This window comes from Trachypithecus francoisi, unplaced genomic scaffold, assembly GCF_009764315.1.
Source record: "Trachypithecus francoisi isolate TF-2019V2 unplaced genomic scaffold, Tfra_2.0 Lachesis_group5, whole genome shotgun sequence".
NCBI classification, from domain to species: Eukaryota; Metazoa; Chordata; class Mammalia; order Primates; family Cercopithecidae; genus Trachypithecus; species Trachypithecus francoisi.
The window spans coordinates 126,466,291-126,484,231 of NW_022681470.1; the positions used below are offsets into that span (position 1 = coordinate 126,466,291).

Sequence of the window (17,941 nt, forward strand, 5' to 3'; positions counted from 1 at the left end):
CATAGATCTTCATATCTAGAAGGAAATATATGATAGATTTTACTGTTGATTTGTTTATTTCTACCTTGGGAATACAGAAGGAGTAGCCTGTTGTGGTAGCAAATATGATAGTTCAGTTTTTTTTTTTTTGAGGCGGAGTCTCGCTCTGTCACCCAGGCTGGAGTGCTGTGGCCGGATCTCAGCTCACTGCAAGCTCCGCCTCCCGGGTTCACGCCATTCTCCTGTCTCAGCCTCCCGGGTAGCTGGGACTACAGGCGCCACCACGTCGCCCGGCTAGTTTTTTGTAGTTTTTAGTAGAGACGGGGTTTCACCGTGTTAGCCAGGATGGTCTCGATCTCCTGACCTCGTGATCCGCCCGTCTCGGCCTCCCAAAGTGCTGGGATTACAGGCTTGAGCCACCGTGCCCGGCCTGATAGTTCAGTTTTAAGTCACTGTAGAAAGGCCTAGTGGATAGAGGAATACATATATATATGTATATATCAGCCCCAGTAGAATGATTGAGATCCAGGTTAGTAGCCTACAGTGTCCATCAAAGGAAGAACTACTTTCCCTTGGTCTATAGGAATCCAGGAAAAGACTGGCCCTGCTAGGGTCATGTGGCCACTCCTGAACCAAATGGTAGTTCTGGGAGTAGGAGGTAGGGGTGGTAAAATGATGGAGCAGGCACCTTTTATGTCTTGCATCCCATTACAGGACATGAAGCTGGGTCAGGAACAGTTCCCTTAGGGCAAAGGTACAGACTAACAAAAACAACGTCTATAAGGATGCCTTCATTTGGATTTCTCCAGATGCCAGAACCCCTAGGTAATTCCTGGCCAAAGGTCATAGCAGGCCTGAATTGTAGCTGTCTGAACCTCTGTCTCATTCTCGTCTTCAAAGGAACTTTTAAGACCAGAATATAAGCCTTGTATTGATTATTTTTCATTGACTTTTTTATATAGTTATTTTCTAAAACTATGTAAAATAATAAAAATGCTCTTAAGGTTTTGCCACAGCCTGGCTCTCAGTGTCTCCTTTAAGTGACACAGGACATCAAGTAACCCAGCACCCAATTTCTGTGTCAAGCATAGGTGATCGGAGGGCACTGTCCCTGTCAGGATGGCCCAGGTTCCCATCTACTTGACTGCATGGCTGCATAGCAGGTATCATAGAAAAACAGTGGGGCAGAGAGTTTTTGAAGCAGTGTTAGATGCAGAAGGGGATGCCCTGCTGCTCTGATTGGCAGGCTCCTTTCCCCTTTGTGTGCATACCTCAAAGCCTCAACACACTCCTCTCTCATGGTCCTATTTTCTGGAAAGAGGACCCACAGAGGCTTTTCACCTAGAACATGTTAGGGAAGGGAGGCATTTGTCTTCGGTTCCTTTGTCTCTCTCCTTCCTGTTTCCCCAACCCTTGGGGCTTGGTGCCTCCTAGCTTTGGCTGTTTATAAATCCCCAATTCCCTGCACTACCCCAGCCTTTCTCCTCTAGCTTCATGAATTCCATTCAGTTCAACCCATTTAAGGAGTGGCCCTTGCAAATAAGGCTTTAAGTATACACTCTCAAATTACTCGCCTCTTGTTCTTTCTATATTCTAAATACATCTCAGCCAGGTGATAGGAAGATGGAATTGATTTACATTACTGTGTAATGACATATTGAATTATTTATTCAATAAATACTTTTCTTTTTTTTTTTTTTACTGCAAACTATAACCAACTACTCTTACAAGCACTGAGATTGGAGAGATTAAAGTTCCTGGCCTAAGGCCAGGCGCAGTGGCTCACACCTGTAATCCCAGCACTTTGGGAGGCCGAGGCTGGCAGATCATCTGAAGTCCGGAGTTGAAGACCAGCCTGACCAACATGGTGAAACCCCATCTCTACTAAAAATACAAAAATTAGCCTGGTGTGGTGGTGCACACCTGTAGTTCCAGCTACTTGGGAGGCTGAGGCAGGAGAGTCTCTTGAACCCAGAAGGTGGAGGTTGCAGTGAGCTGAGATCATGCCACTGCACTCCAGCGTAGGTGACAAGAGCTAAACTCCATCTAAAAAATACTTTCCTGGCGTCCTTTTGTAAGTTATGTTCTAATCGAGGAGACAACAATACATAAATAAATAAGTATATAATATACCAGTATAGTAGATGCTATTTTAAAGCACACAGAAAGCTTGGTGATGGGGGAGGGAAGAATATGTGTACATGGGGGTGGGGGGAGAGGAGGATGGGGATATTTTAGAAAGATTAGTCAGGAAAGATATTTCTGAGGAGAACTGATATGCCACAATGGTCGGGGGATGTGTAGGTGAAGACTTGGATTTATAGAGCAATCTCTTTTTAGTAGGATTTTCAGTTACCTGGATTTGCTATCAGAAAATAATGTGAGAAAGATTGGATGGGATTTGAAAGTGGAGGCTTCTCTAGTTTAAAGCTATAAGCCAGAGAGTGGCACCAGATGGACTCTCCTATCCCGTGCCAGTCATTGTTAATGTCACGGTTAAGACTTCCAACTTGTCTTTCTTTCCAGCTACCACTTCAACTTTCATCCTTGACTTTGATGCAGATTCTCCCATCATATTGACTCTTCAGGCTGTACTGAACAAGGATTGTGTTCTCTGACTTGGAAGAGGCTCCTCATTGCCCTACTCTGTGGATAACCATGTGCTTTATCATTTAAATGGATACTTCTGAGAGCAGATGGGGCACTATCAATAATTATGCTGAGATAACAGGTGTAACTGAAACCATCCTTTGCGATCTGGATGATTGGTCACTGTAGGCATGTGGTCATTGGCTGAGCTAGCTCCAGCACACAAATGGAACCAAGACTCCCCTCCCAGCTAAACTTCTGTCTGGAGACTGGGAGGTTGGTTCCTTGTACGGTATGTCTACAGGTCAAAAGAGAGGTCATCAAACTTTAGTTATTGGTCTTGCTGCCTTACCCTCAGGCCTGATTTTCTGTTTTATATCTTGGAGGTCCCTCAGTTCCCATCCAAGAACATGCTTGTACTCGTTTCTGTTCTGAAAATGAACTGAGACTTCCTAAACCCATTTTCTTAGCTGCTTCAGGCTGCTGCCAGGGATGAGATGTAGACTTTCTTCCATGTCCAGGTCTAGGAAAGCTATCTCCAGCCCCAGATGCTCTTGCAGAGGCGCTACCAGGCCTGGATGTTTACATCCTTGGAGCCAAGATGTAATCAGGGGAGCCAGAATCAAACTGATCACCCTTCTGGTCCCGGTGACACTGTCTGGATATAATCCAGAAATGCTGTTCATTGCTGCTGCTTTGTAAAGTTGTATGCTCACAGCCTTAAAAAAATTATAGGAACATGATAAACACCATGATTTTTTAAATAAAATATTATAGATACTGAGATTAGGCCACACAATTTGGTGGAAGTAACAGCCAAAAAAAACTTCTATGATGGAATTCTACTGAATTATTTTTATCACAATAACAATGACGTGGCATTTTACTGGATTCAAATGTAGTTTGTAGTATAGGTCCACAGTCCCTTAGTCTGAAATCCTAAAGAGCTCTGAAAACTGGGAAAAAAAAAAAAAAAATCCTGTTTTTCACAAGCTTATTTAACGGCAAAACCTGATTTGAATCAGCATGAAGCTTATAGTCTTTATTTATCCTATTTAGTGTGAATATTCATGTATTGTTGCAGAAATACTAATATGTTTTCTTTCTTTCCCAAACTTCAAAAGAGGCTATTCTATAATATGTGGTATATAAACCGTATTACCTATCCAAACACTTCTGACCCAAAAGTTGTCTGAGAAGGGATTTTGACTCTGCAATACTGCTTGTCCTATTACTTGTTTTTCAATTAATAATCTCCACAAATTAGATGAGCATAAGCCTTAATTTGCTATTGCTTCTGAGTGGTTTATAGTTTGGGAACTACTCAGTATTAGTTTCTAGTTCAATATTTAGTACCTTAGCTTTTGGAAGGAAAACAAAACATTGATTTGATAAAAGATTGATAAATAAATAAAAATAGTGGATACATATTGAGCCCAGATCTCCCATTCTACACTGGTATACCATGGAGAGGCAAGAAAATATTCTTTGCCATCATATGAAGAAACAGAGTGGTCACACATTTCCATTTTCACTTTGTGCTGAGTCCATAAGAACTGCACTCATGTTCTCTTGGAGCATAATAGAAGCCTCCAAACACAATTTCACACCTTTTTCTGAGTGCAAGAAAGTAGTTAAATGCTTTTCACTGGTTTAGAAAAAGACTTTTCTATTCTTTTCTCAAGGAACATATTGTTTCTCAAGGCCAAAGGGAGAGGAAGAATGTATTAAATATTCTGTTCTTTACTTTCTGACTGAACTGTGTGGTAGCCAGGCTCCAAGAAAGCCCTCGATGAGTCTCACTTCCTGGTATTCACATTCCAGTGTAGCCCCTTCCATGTCAAATAGGGTTGACCTGTATAACTAATATCAAAATGTCAGAAATATCAGAAATACCAAAATGTGACTTCTGAGGTCAGGTCATAAAAGACATTACAGTTTCTGCCTTGCCTTCTTTTGGAGCACTTACTTTTAAGAGGCTAGCTGTTGTGTAATGAGAACATTTAATTAAGGAGCCCTATAGAAAGATCCATTTGGCAAGGAACTAAGGACGCCACCCAACAATCAGCACTAAATGGCCAGCCATATGAGTGAGCCACCTTGGAAGTGGATTCTCCTGCCCCAGTCAAGCCTTCAGATAACTGCAACCCCAGCCACCCACTTGATTTCAAGTTCATGAGTCACTGCAAGGCAGAATAACCCAACTAAGCCACTCTTGGGTTCCTGACCCACAGAAACTGTGAGAAACAGAATATACTTGTTGTTTTCAGCTGCTAAGTTTGGAGGTAATCTGTTACACAGAAATAGGTAACCAATATACCTGGAACTTTGATTTAAGGAAAATATGTTAGTTTCACTTAATTATGAAAATATCACTTTCTTGTTGCAAATTTCAAACATACTCAAAGATATTCTGACCTGAAAAATGAAAATATCCTATAATATCATCCTCCGTATAATTTGTGGCATGTAGTTCCTGTTCCAGATTTTTTTCCTTCTTTTTTTTTGAGGCAGACTATTGCTCTATCACCCAGGCTGGGGTGCAGTGGCATGATCTCTGCTCATTGCAAACTCCGCCTCCAAGGTTCAAGCGATTCTCCTACCTCAGCCTCCCGAATAGCTGAGACTACAGGCACCCGACTAATTTTTGTATTTTTTGTAGAAAATGGATTTCACCATGTTGGCCAGGCTGATCTCGAACTCCTGACCTCAGATGATCCACCTGCCTGGGTCTCCCAGAGTGCTCGCATTACAGGTGTGAGCCACTGTGCCCAGCCCAGTTCCAGATTTTTTTTTTAATGCAAATGCTAATGCATAGGCTGGGTATGGTGACTTAACCCTGTAATCCTAGCACTTTGAGAGGCCAAGGTGGGTAGATTACCTGAGCCCAGAAGTTCGAGACCAGACTGGGCAACATGGCGAGAACCTGTCTATACAAAAAAATTAGCTGGACATGGTGGCCCACACCTGTGGTCACAGCTACTGGAGGCTGAGATGGGAAGATCTGGGTGTGGTGGCATGTGCCTGTGGTTACAGCTACTTGGGAGTCTGAGATGGGAGGATCACCCTGAGCCCAGGGAGGTCAAGGCTGCAGTGAGCTGTGATTGCACCAAGCACTCCAGCCTGAGCAACAGAGTGAGACCTTGTCTCAAAAAAAACAAACTAACAAATACTAATGTGTGTATGTATGCACGTGAGTATTTTGTTAATTGATGCTGGATTATATTAAACCTGCTGTCTTCCAACTTGCATGATTCATTTAATGTGTCTTGGGATATCTTCCATATGAGTTCATATAGTTGTATGTCATTTGTTAACATATCTCCATATATTTTACTGTATGCACTTCTCCATTCCCTACTGGAGAATATTTGGTCTAGTTTCGGTTTCCAGAGATACAAACAATGATACAGTGGGGTAATCTGTGGCATGTATTTCCAGAAGCAGAAATGCTGGATCAAAGGGAGGCACATTTCAGGTTCTGATAGATATTTCCAGATTGCCCTCCCAAAAAGTTGTACCCAGGTATTTAACAAGGGAGTAAATGTCTATTTCCCTATACTCTCAACAACACTGGTTATCCACTGTCATTGCCAATCAGGAAGGTGAAAATGACTCGTTTTCTGTTGTCCAGCTTGTTGGCCATCTTTTTATATGTTTATCATTATTTGTATTTCTTCTGTTTCGAGTTATCTGTCCATCTTTGCCCGTCTTGATACTAGGTTACTTGTCTTATATATTGACTGGTAAGAACTCTTTGTATATCAGCAGGTTAAATTCTTTACCCGAAATGTAGTTTATACAAACTTCCCCCAACTTATTGTTCAAACTGATTTTAACAGTTTTTGAATCATAGGAACTTTTTTGTCATATGTGATCCCATCTGATGTGTTATATAAAGCATGAGATAGGCATTACAACTCTAATTTAAAAGTGGTTAGAATGAAAATTTAAAATAAAGAAAGCATTTCTATTTCTACAGCTATTAACTGTTACCATGTTTAACTTTGATATCAGTGACTCAGTTGATTTGGATTCCTTCTATTTCCTTCTAGTATACCAAATACTACATTCACCGAATTCCAAGAAGCCGGGAGGTTCGGCAGTCCTGGCCCTCCACCGTTTTCACCACCTTGCACTCCATGTGGCTCTCCTTTCCCCTCATTCACCAGGTGAAGCCAGATTTGGTAAGTAAGACCATCACTAAGGAGAGGGAAAGTAACTCCCTGTAGATCTTTCATTAGTAACAGGACATACTGTTTTCTTAAACAGCTACCATTTATCACTGTGCCAGGTCGTATACAAGACCCTGAACTGGCTGGTGCCTTGATCTTGGACTTCCCAGGCTCCAGAACTGTAAGAAATAAATATCAGTTCTTTATAAGCCACCCAGTTCATGGTATCTCATTATAGCACCTGACATAGAGTAAGATATCATCCTTGGATTTTTTTGTGACTTTTATCACAAAGCACTCTTTCTCCTGCCTCAGCCTCCTGAGTGGCTGGGACTACAAGTGCGTGCCACCAGGCCTTGCTAATTTTTGTATTTTTAAGAGAGATGGGGTTTTACCATGTTTTCCAGGCTAGTCTTGAACTCCTGACCTCAAGTAATCTGCCCGCGTCGGCCTCCAAGAGTGCTGGGATTACAGGCATGAGCCACTGTGCCTGGCCTGTGACCAGTAATCTTTGATGTTACTGTTGTAATTGTTTGGGGACACTGTGAATCGTGCTTACATAAGACAGTGAACTTAATAAATGTGTGTGTTCTGACTGCTCCAACAGCCTGCTGTCCTCTCTCTCTCTGTCTCTCTCTCTCTCTCTCTCACACACACACACACACACACGCATTCCTTGAGCTTCCCTGTCTATGAGACACAACAATATTGAAATTAGGCTAATTAATAACCCTGCAGTGGCCTCTCAGTGTTCAAGTGAAAGGTAGTATTTCTCATGTTTCACATTTGAAATCACAAGCTAGAAATGATTAAGCTTAGTAAGGAAGGCATCTGCAACAGGCACTTAACGAAGTTATGAATGCAAAGGAAAAGTTATTGAAGGAAATTAAAAGTGCTACTCCAGACCAGGTGCACGCCTGTAATCCCAGCACTTTGGGAGGCCAAGGCAGGTGGATCACGAGGTCGGGAGATCAAGACCATCCTGGCTAACACGGTGAAACCCCGTCTCTACTAAAAATACAAAAAATTAGCTGGGTGTAGTGGTGGGCACCTGTAGTCCCAGCTACTCGGGAGCCTGAGGCAGGAGAATGGCATGAACCCAGGAGGCAGAACTTGCAGTGAGTGGAGATGGCGTCACTGCACTCCAGCCTGGACAATAGAGTGAGACTCCGTCTCCAAAAAAAAAAAAAGTGCTATGGCACTGAACACACTGGTTTTATGATAAGTACATGACATAGCCTCATTGCTGATATGGAGAAAGTTTGAGCGCTCTGGATAGAATATCAAACCAGCCACATTTCCTTAAGCCAAAACCTAATTCAGGACAAAGTCCTAATTCTCTTTAATTCTGTAAAGACTGAGAGAGGTGAGGAAGCTGCAGAAGAAAAGTTTGAAGGTAGCAAAGGTTGGTTGAGGCTTAAGGAGAGAAGCCATCTCCATAGCATAAAAGTGCAAGGTGAAGCAGCAGGTACTGATGTAGAAGCTGCAGCAATTTATCCAGAAGATCTAGTTAAGATAATTGATTAAGGTGACTACACTAATCAACATATTTTCCATATAGACAGAACTGCCTTATATTCGACAGTGTCATTCAGGACTCTCATGGCTAGAGAGGAGAAGTCAATACCTGGCTTCAAAGCTTCAAGGGACAAGCTGATTCTCTTGTTAGGGGCTCATGTAGCTGTTGACTTTAAGTTGAAGCCAGTGCTCATTTACCATTCTGAAAATTCTCAGGCCCTTAAGAATTATGCCAGATCTATTCTGCCTGTGCTCTATAAGTGGAACAACAAAGCCTTGATGACAGCACATCTGTTTACAGCATGGTTTGCTGAATATTTTAAATGCACTGCTGAGACCTGCTACTCAAGAGACAAAGCTTCCTTTCAAAATATTACTGCTCTTGATATATTGGGCTGGATGTTTTTATTTTAAAAAAATACAAAATATACTGCTCATTGACAATGTGCCTAATTACACAAGAGCTCTGATGGAGATATACAAGGAGATTAATATCTTTATGCCTACTAACACAGCATCTATTCTGCAGCCCAGAAATCAAGGCATAATTTTGACTTGCAGTTTTATTATTTAAGAAAACATTTGTAAGGTTATGGCTGCCATAGATAGTTATTCCTCTGATGGATCTGGACAAAGTCAATTGAAAACCTTCTGGAAAAGATTCACCATTCTAGATGCCATTAAGAACATTCTTGATTTATGGGCAGATGTCCATAAACAGGAGTTTGGGAGAAGTATATTCCAGCCCTCCTGCATGACTTTGAGAGGTTCAAGACTCAAGTGGAAGAAGTAATTGCAGAGGTGATGGAAGTAGCAACAGAGCTAGAATTAGAAGTAGAGCCTGAAGATGTGACTGAATTCCTAAAACCTAATGATGAAACCTGACTAGGACCCTGCTCTGTGACTGGATTTATACTGTGCACTCGAGGTATAAGAGTAAACACACCTCTATCCGTAAGTGGCCTGAGGTGATCTGTGAAAATGGCTCGCTATTCACTTGACCTAGAAAAATCCCAGAAAAGTCATGCAGATCAAGAAGTTCAAGTCTTCATGTTCACTTTAAGAACATCCACGAAATTGCCCATACCAGAGAGACCTAAGTAACCAAGATGTTCTGTAACTGCAATTTGCTTTAGACATGTATTAGATTCTGCCAATATTAGCTAACTTGCTCAATTAAAAAGTTATCTAGTATTTTTAAAAATACCTTTGATGCAGCAGGTACTAAAAGGGATGAATAAAACAGCTCCTCAGGAAGCTTATACTTTAACTTCAGGGAAAATGGAGTAAAGAAACAACAGGTAGACTCAAAATACAGATTCAGTTGAAAATAGAGACCCTATTTAAATCAGAAATAGTTCTTCCTCTCTGCAGCCTACATTAAAGTACTTTTAGCTTGTTCTAGTATTCAGGATTCTCTTTATTTTATTAAAAAAAAATTTAGAGGTGGGGTCTCTCCACATTGCCCAGGCTGGTCTCAAACTCCTGGGCTCAAACCATCCCTCTGCTTCAGCCTCCCAAAATGCTGGGATTACAGGTGTGAGCCACCGTGCCCAACTAGTTTCTTAAGATAGCAACTTAGGTTGTTGATTAAGATATTTCTTCTTTTCTAATACAAGCATTTAATGCTATACGTTTTCCTCTCACAACTGCTGTAGTTTCATCCTACAAATGTTGGTATGTTGTATTTTCATTCACTTCTAAGTATTTTTTATGTCCTTCAAGTCTTCATCTTTGACCCATGGATTATTTGCAGTGTTTTGTTTAATTTGCAAGTGTTGGGAAATTTTTCCTATTATCTTTCTGTTATTGATTTCTAGTTCAGTTTCACTATGGTCAGAGAACATACTCTATTTTAAAATATATTGAGGTTTTTTGATCCAGGATGTGGTTTGTCTTGGTGAATATTCCATGGGCATTTGAAAAGAATGTGTATATAATTGTCTATGAGATTCTGTTGATTGATGATGCCATTGAGTTCTTCTGTATCTCTGCTGATTTTCTAATAGTTCTGTTGTTGATTGCTAAAAGAGTGATGGGACACTTTGTTAACCCTTCTAAAACCATGTTTAAATAGTCTTATTGATCTCAACCCTTCATAGTCTCTTCTGTGTTCTTCTGCTAAAGTACACACTGATCCTACATTAAAATGAATTTTAAATATTCCATGTGCGAGATGGATACTCTTTTGTATCTTGAAGCCTAAAGATTTTTTCACAATTGTGTCTTTCATATTTTCCTAAAAGTAGAAGTCTCTGTGTGAATCTTCGATGAGTAGGCTGATCTCATATTCTCTTGAAAATATACTCCTAAAGAGGAATTAGTTTGTTTCAATGAGAAGAAGAGAAAAGTTAATTTGTGATATTGCTGATTATTAAAGTAAGAGGACTGCTTATGTTGGGGGAAAAAAATCTATAAAGTTCTTGAGGGTAAAGGCCAAGTATTTTTGCATTTTCCATGGTCCTTTCTAGAAAAGCTTCCACATATTTGAGGAATGACTTAAAAATAAATGAATGGATACTGGATAAAATGAGTCATCACAAAAACAAAGACACCCACTCCCTACACTGGTGCTCTTCTCAGGCTTTATTAAGAGTCTGAAAAACCAGGAGGGTTTCCAAAGTCCGCAGTGTTTGATTACTGGCTTCATTCCACCCTGGCCATTACCAGATGAAATACTCAAGGAAAGAGCTCTGCATACAAAAATGAAACCTAATTTAATTTTTATTCAAGTAAAAAATAAATTTCAGATTCTCCATATTAACAAATTGAAAGGAAATGGACCATTTCAGCCTAATTACTCTGCCTCTTTGCCTGAAGCTGGTTTAATTCACCATGACAAATTTAGATGTACTTATTACATCTACACACTCCCTCACGCGTTGTATGAAAGAAGGCCATTATTTTATTTAGTCATTTTTTTCCATGTTCCATACCCAGTTTGAGCTGTGAAATGTCTAAGTTCATAGCAGTAGAAAGTTGACGGCTGGGTGCGGAGGCTCACGCCTATAATTCCAGCACTTTGGGAGGCCAAAGTGGGCAGATCACTTGAAGTCAGGAGTTCGAGACCAGGCTGGCCAACATGGTGAAACCCTGTTGCTACTAAAAATACAAAAATTAGCCGAGCTTGATGGTGGGCACCTGTAATCCCAGCTACTCAGGAGGCTGAGGCAGGAGAATCACTTGAACCCAGGAGGTAGAGGTTATAGTGAGCTGAGATCACTGTACCCCAGCCTGGGGGATAGTATAAGACTGCATCTCAAAAGAAAAAAGTTGATGACACGGATGGTGGGTTATTATCTATAAGTAGGATACTGTGATTTTGTTTTTTAATTAGGTGTTTTCTGTGGTGAGCCACAAACTAGGTGGCACCAAGATTATCACTGTTTGTATAAGTATATAAAATTTTTATTGGCCTACTAATTAACACGTGTTTGAAATATTAAGAAGAGGCAATTACCTTCTTGTTGACATGCCAGAACCCTTACGGGAACTTTTTCTTCTTAACTATTGTTAATTTGATTCTCTTTGTATAATGACCCTCATCTGGTATTATATTTGGTGGTGATCAAAAAACTTCATAACATGTTCAAAGGAAACTTGGCTAGACAAAGAAAAGGTCCGCTGTCCCAAGATGCTTATCTATCAATGGAATTAAGTGAGAGTAAGGTTTTCCAAGCCAAGTCAAATGAGAAACAATTAGACCACAGTTGTCTACTGCTTCATGTTTTCCAAGATTAATGAAATCATAATTGGGAGCCATTAGTTTAGGTTTCCTCAGTTCCTGCTTCTCTGTTGCCCAGTCCCTCTATAATGCGTTAAAATGATGCCAGCGTCACTCCTTCCCACTCTGTGTTTCCTCTCCATGTCCGCACTGCGAATTTGGCAGCCTCCTTAAAGATACAGAAGGACTGGCCCTGCACTGTACGTGCATTTAGCAAGTCTGATGATGGTCAGAGTCCACTGCGAGAAGGGGTTTGATGTGAAAATCCTCCCAAATATCTGGTTTCTGGTGACTGACAAACTGCTTTTCCCAGCTGCATGGTGAAATGACCAGCTGTGCCACTGACACATTGGCTGAGTGACAACCTGTAGCTGCTTCCATCCATAAATGAGGTATTTAGTTTAAATGTTATAGCTTCTGTTTCACATTGAGTAAGTTCAGAACAACATCTGTGTCAAAATTAGGCTGCATATTAGCAGTTAGATTGCTTTGAGTTGTTTTTATTCGTCTCCATTTTGGGGGACTCTCAGCAGCTTGAAAATGATTTTTCTTTCTATGTTGATGATTTTTCCACTTGGCAAACATTACGTTTTTCCTGTCTGCAGAAGCCAGCGTGGCTTTGCCTGCGATTTTTGCTCCCTTGTTTTGCTTTGCCTGCATCACTCTTGAGTTGTCACTGTTCCAGCCCATCACAGGCTCATTTTGGATTCTGAGGCTGGTGGGGACTCTTCCGTTCAAGGTGAAAGCCAATGTGTTTTCCCAAGGGTAGCTGTGAGGTCACAGTTAAAACAAAAATGAAAGTTGAATGAAAAGGAATTCAGTTGTGAGAGGATAAGAAAAAGGAAAACAAAACTGTTCTTGAAGAAGGGACTGATGTGGTCATGAGCAGTGAGCTCCAGAGACCTGGCCTTATAGACGAGGGTAATGGGAGGTGCTGGTGGCAAGGTGAGAACAGAGGGTGGGGCGAAGAGAAGGGAAGCCTTTGAAGTGACCTTAGATGCATGAGTAATTCCTAGAACCAGTCCCAGCTTCACAGACTTTCAGTACTTATTTTAAAGGATCATGTGAAGCAGGAGCTCTATTTGTATAGCACTTGAAAATCAAGAAAGTGATGTTTCTGTTTAGAATCTTTAAAATTTCTCTTTGACCTGCGTAAAAAATAAAAGAAGGGGGCACAGACAGCACCGATAATTGAATATGTAATGGGAGAGCCTCGGAAGGGCTGCTGCCCTCCAAGTGAAGTGGGATCATTAAAGTTTTAGAGTTTATGTAACTAGAGTCAGTAGGGAAGCGTCATAGGAAGTTTTAAAAATTTGAATACAGACCGTGAACTCCTTGAGGAATGGTGAAGTGTATTACTCATCTTGGCAGTGCTAGCACCTATTCTAGAGCATGGGGCATGTAGGAGTTCAATAAATTTTGAAAGAGTAAATCTGGATAGGAGAGAGATTAGGAAAGGAGAAGTCAGAGAAGCTATTAAAACCGACGATGACCACTTACAGCTTTTAGGTGGGCTGGAAAAAAATAGAATAGGAAAAAAACATTGCATAACTGCTCCTTGGTTAACTTTTGCTCCCTCTGAATTAATCGCTGAATTTGTCTAAGGATTTTTTTGATAACATATTTCTGAAGTGTTAAATATTCTCTTTATCAAAGCACCATAAGAAAACAGCGAAAATTTCTCATTCACCTTAACCGGAGTACACTTGCTTTATTTCTTTAATTGAAGTGAAATTCGCGTAACATGAAATTAGCCATTTTACAATGTACAACTCGGTGGCATTTAGTACATTCACCATGCTGTGCAACCACCACATACCTATACAGCATCGAGTTCCCAAACATTTTCATCAGCAATTGCTTTACTTTAATTTCTTGGTGTGGTAGAACCGCTTAGAGTTTTGTGGGGTTTTTGTTTTTTTTTCTTGAGATGAAGTTTCGCAGTTGTTGCCCGGGCTGGAGCGCAATGGTGCGATCTTGGCTCACCGCGACCTCTGCATCCTGGGTTCAAGCAATTCTCCTGCCTTGGCCTCTCGAGTAGCTGGGATTACAGGTATGTACCACCACGCCCAGCTAATTTTGTATTTTTAGTAGAGACGGGTTTCTCCATGTTGGTCATGGAGAAGTGCTGGGATTATAGGAGTGAGTCACTGCGCCCGGCCACCACTTAGGGTTTTTTACTTCATTTGGGGGAGAAAAAACAAACAAAAAGATTAAAACTCAGACAGTGCTTTCTAATAGCCTCTAGAGATCAAAGGCCATCTTCATGGTCTTTCTTGATAATTCCTTGTTTACTCTACCCAGAAGTCATTGAGTAAATGTATCTTTTCAGTTAGCATTTACTCTTTGATGCTTTGCAATTTGGTGACTTCTTTTTCTCCTTGTATACTTTTCTTTCTTTCTTTTTTTTTTTCTTTTTTTGTGACTGAGTCTCGCTCTGTCACCCAGGCTGGAGTGCAGTGGTGTGATCTCGGCTCACTGCAACCTCCGCCTCCCAAGTTCAAGCGATTCTCCTGCCTCAGCCTCCCAAGTAGCTGGGATTACAGAGGTGTGACACCACGCCCAGCTAACTTTTGTATTTTTAGTAGAGACGGGGTTTCACCATGTTGGCCAGACCGGTCTTGAACTCCTGACCTCGTCATCTGCCCATCTCCGCCTCCCAAAGTGCTGGGATTACAGGCATGAGCCATCGCACCCAGCCAATTTTTTCTTTTAAAGCATGAATACATTGAAGCCTGCTGGTAGTGGATTTCTTCTTTCTTTCTTTCCTTTCTTTCTTTTTTTTTTTTTCTTCCAAGATAGGGTCTTGTTCTGTTGCCCAGGCTGGAGTGCAGTGGTGCAGTCTCAATCTCGGCTCACTGCAACCTCCACTTCCTGGGTTCAAGTGATTCTCCTGCCTCAGCCCCCTAAGTAGCTGGGACTATAGGCACCCACCACCATACCCAGCTAATTTTTGTATTTTTGGTATAGATGGGGTTTCACCATGTTGGCCAGGCTGGTCTTGAACTCCTGACCTCAGGTGATCCACCCGCCTCAGTCTCCCAAAGTGCTAGGATTACAGGCATGAGCCACCGCACCCAGCCATGGATCATGGATTTCTTTTTCCACTGTAAAACATATACGAAGTTAAATCAGCTGTAGAAAGCTTATTGCTGGGATTATAGGCATGTACCACTATGCCCAACTAATTTTGTATTTTTAGTAAAGATAGGGTTTCTCCATGTTGGTCAGGCTGGTCTTGAACTCCCGATATCAGGTGATCCACCTGCCTCAGCTTCCCAAAGTGTGAGATTACAGGCTGAGCCACCACGCCTGTCCAGGTTATCGCTTCTTTACCTGTTAGCCTGCAATTTGAAATTCACTCATACCAGGACAGCATTTTAAAGCAGATATAAGCCAATCTGCTTATCACCTTCAGTGGGGCCTTTTCCACATAGTCAAAAGGGTTAACTGATTTTCCCTAAGATACATGGGCAATTAATTATTAAAATGTTCTTCAAAAGGACCTTACAATCAAGAATGAGGATAAGTGGAATGAGTAAATACCTTACACATTTCAAATACGATTACGGCTTACTGCAAAAGCTATGTTAGCATTATTGGGTAAGGAATGTAAAAGATCCAGTCAGAAACAGGTTAGAGAGCTTGAACTGGTATTATACACGCTTAAAAATAGCAAGAAGGTCCCTGCTGATAAGACCTTCAAATTACGGAAAGAATATATTGTGACTGATAATTTTTTTAAGAAATGTGAATACCAGATTTATAAGTTTCACATGTTTACAGTATCAGACCTTCCATATTCTGCCATAAAAAATGAAATCCTGCAGTGGAATCAGCTGTCGAATTGCAAAGGGCAGCAAATTCCATGTGTTAGCAAAATACCATTTTACATTCTTGGTCTTCCTGAATTCACATTTAAGCCACTTATACAAATCTTTCACATAAGCAATATTTAAAATATGTTTATGGCTGACAGTTTGTGAAAACAGGTTTGCTTTTGTGGGCTAAATGATGACTTTTCTCTAAAGGTAGGTGTCACATGCTTAAATCAGTTGTGTCCACATCTTAAAGCTCCAGATGTTATTTTCCACAAGATTTGCTTACACAGTACAGTATTTTGTAGATAAGCCTTGTTAGTGGAGGCAGTGCCTGGATTCAGGGAACTTGGTCTGTTGCTGTTTAATTATTCCTAAGCCAATTTGCCTGTTTCAGTTTTTCAGGGAGACATGATTCATCTCTGAAGTCACACAAGGAGAGAAAAATTCCCCACTGGTCACTTCTATGAAAAAACAGAATTGGGAGGGGCTGGAGGTTGGGAGAAGGTGGGGGTGAATTTCCTGCTCTCTGTGGAAACCAGGTGCAGCTTATGTAAGGCAAACTTTCATTCTTAAGGTCATAAAAGAATTCCCCATATTGACCTCCCCTCCCTCCCTTCCTTCCTTCCCTTTTTTCTTTTTTTCTACTAATTGAGACAGAATCTTGCTCTGTCACCCAGGCTGGAGTACATTGGCATGAGCTCGGCTTACTGCAACTTCCACCTCCCAGGTTCAAGCTATTCTCTCCTGCCTCAGCCTCCCGAGTAGCCGGGATTACACCCAGCTAATTTTTTTATTTTCAGTAGAGGTGAGGTTTCACCATGTTGGCCAGGCTGGTCTCAAACTCCTGACCTGAAGTGATCTGCCCGCCTCAGCCTCCCAAAGTGCTGGGATTACAGGCCTGAGCTACTGTGCCTGGCCACCTCATATTTTCTTTATTGGTTTGATTGAGAATTCGTCCTGAATATTTGCTTCACATTTGATTTCCTATAATTTCCAAGCTACGTTTTTCTCTGGTTTGCATCCATTTTACCTCAGTTGTGATACACAAGAAAAAATACCATCCTACGAATCAGGAGGTTTTGACTTTACTCTCAGCTTTGTCAGTAGTTAGGTGTGGCGACTCAAAGCTAATCAGTTAGCTTCTCTGAGTTAGCTTCTCCTTCCTATCAAATAGAAATAATGAGAAGCTCCAATAGAATGATCACAGCTGGCAGATCCACTTGCTTTTAACCAAGCCACTCCCTCTGCTGGGTAAGTGATTCCCTGCCATTCAAAACCACTTACTGCTGCTCACCTCCTGCCAGGACATACGATCCTTGGAGCTCCTGTGCCTCATTGGATTTTAGATATCGTAGATCTCAAAAATATGTATATTTACTTGAATTATGATGTTGACGTGGCTGTTAGAGTCATTCTGGGGTTCCCCAGGGTTTCCTTCAGGAGCACCTCTCACCCATACACATCCCAAGGGGCTTCGAGCAGGTGGTTGCCCTTCTATAGCCCTGCCTGATACATGCTCGTGGCTCTCCTCTCTCTTCTGTCTCCTTCCTTGCTTTAACTGTTCTTTCTCTTCCTTCCTCTCACCTACACCTCTACCCTCCATTGGGATCGTGTTGAAGCCCCTGTTTCATCTTATCCTTGACATTCTCTCCCACCTGTTTTTGTCACAAAGACCCTAGAGGTTGGCCTGTTTACCTGCACTCCTTTCTGACTGCCCCAATCAGATTATACTGCAGGAATTCTTCCCCTAGGTCTCCCTTAGATCTACTGGGAAATGAACTTCAATTTTCACCAGTTTTGGTATTTTTTTTTTTTCCTATCACAGTGACTCTTCATTTTAAGGGCTTTTCCTGCAATTGACTATAGGAAGCAGATAGGTGTTAAAAACAGTTAAGCATTGCAGGAGTTAGATGTGTAGGAACTAAGGGGTTACTGATGGACTTTATTCAGATGTGAATTGGACAAGGTCTTTCTCAATGCCTTTTGTCTGCTTCAGTTAGCTCCTTTTTATTTCTAAGACCAGCACTCATCAGGGCCTCCTGCCTTCTCTTTTTTATCAGCCAGTTCTGAAGCAAACTGATGATCCTTGGGCCATAGCAGACACACACATCTTGTCCGATTCATGTAGTTGGTCA

General features: G+C 41.3%; 1 protein-coding gene across 3 annotated transcripts in view; it reads left to right on the plus strand.

The window, feature by feature from the left end:
• The window catches only part of ALG14 (ALG14 UDP-N-acetylglucosaminyltransferase subunit), a 256,165-nt gene that overhangs the window by 197,719 nt on the left and 40,505 nt on the right, over positions 1 to 17,941 (plus strand). For 2 of the 3 annotated variants that reach the window (XM_033199559.1, XM_033199558.1), the window contains one exon: positions 6,624 to 6,755. In XM_033199559.1, coding sequence (XP_033055450.1) covers positions 6,624 to 6,755 — 132 coding nt within the window. Of the gene's footprint in view, positions 1 to 6,623; positions 6,756 to 6,840; positions 6,997 to 17,941 lie in introns of those variants that run through there. The other variant, XM_033199560.1, reaches the window with a different exon arrangement.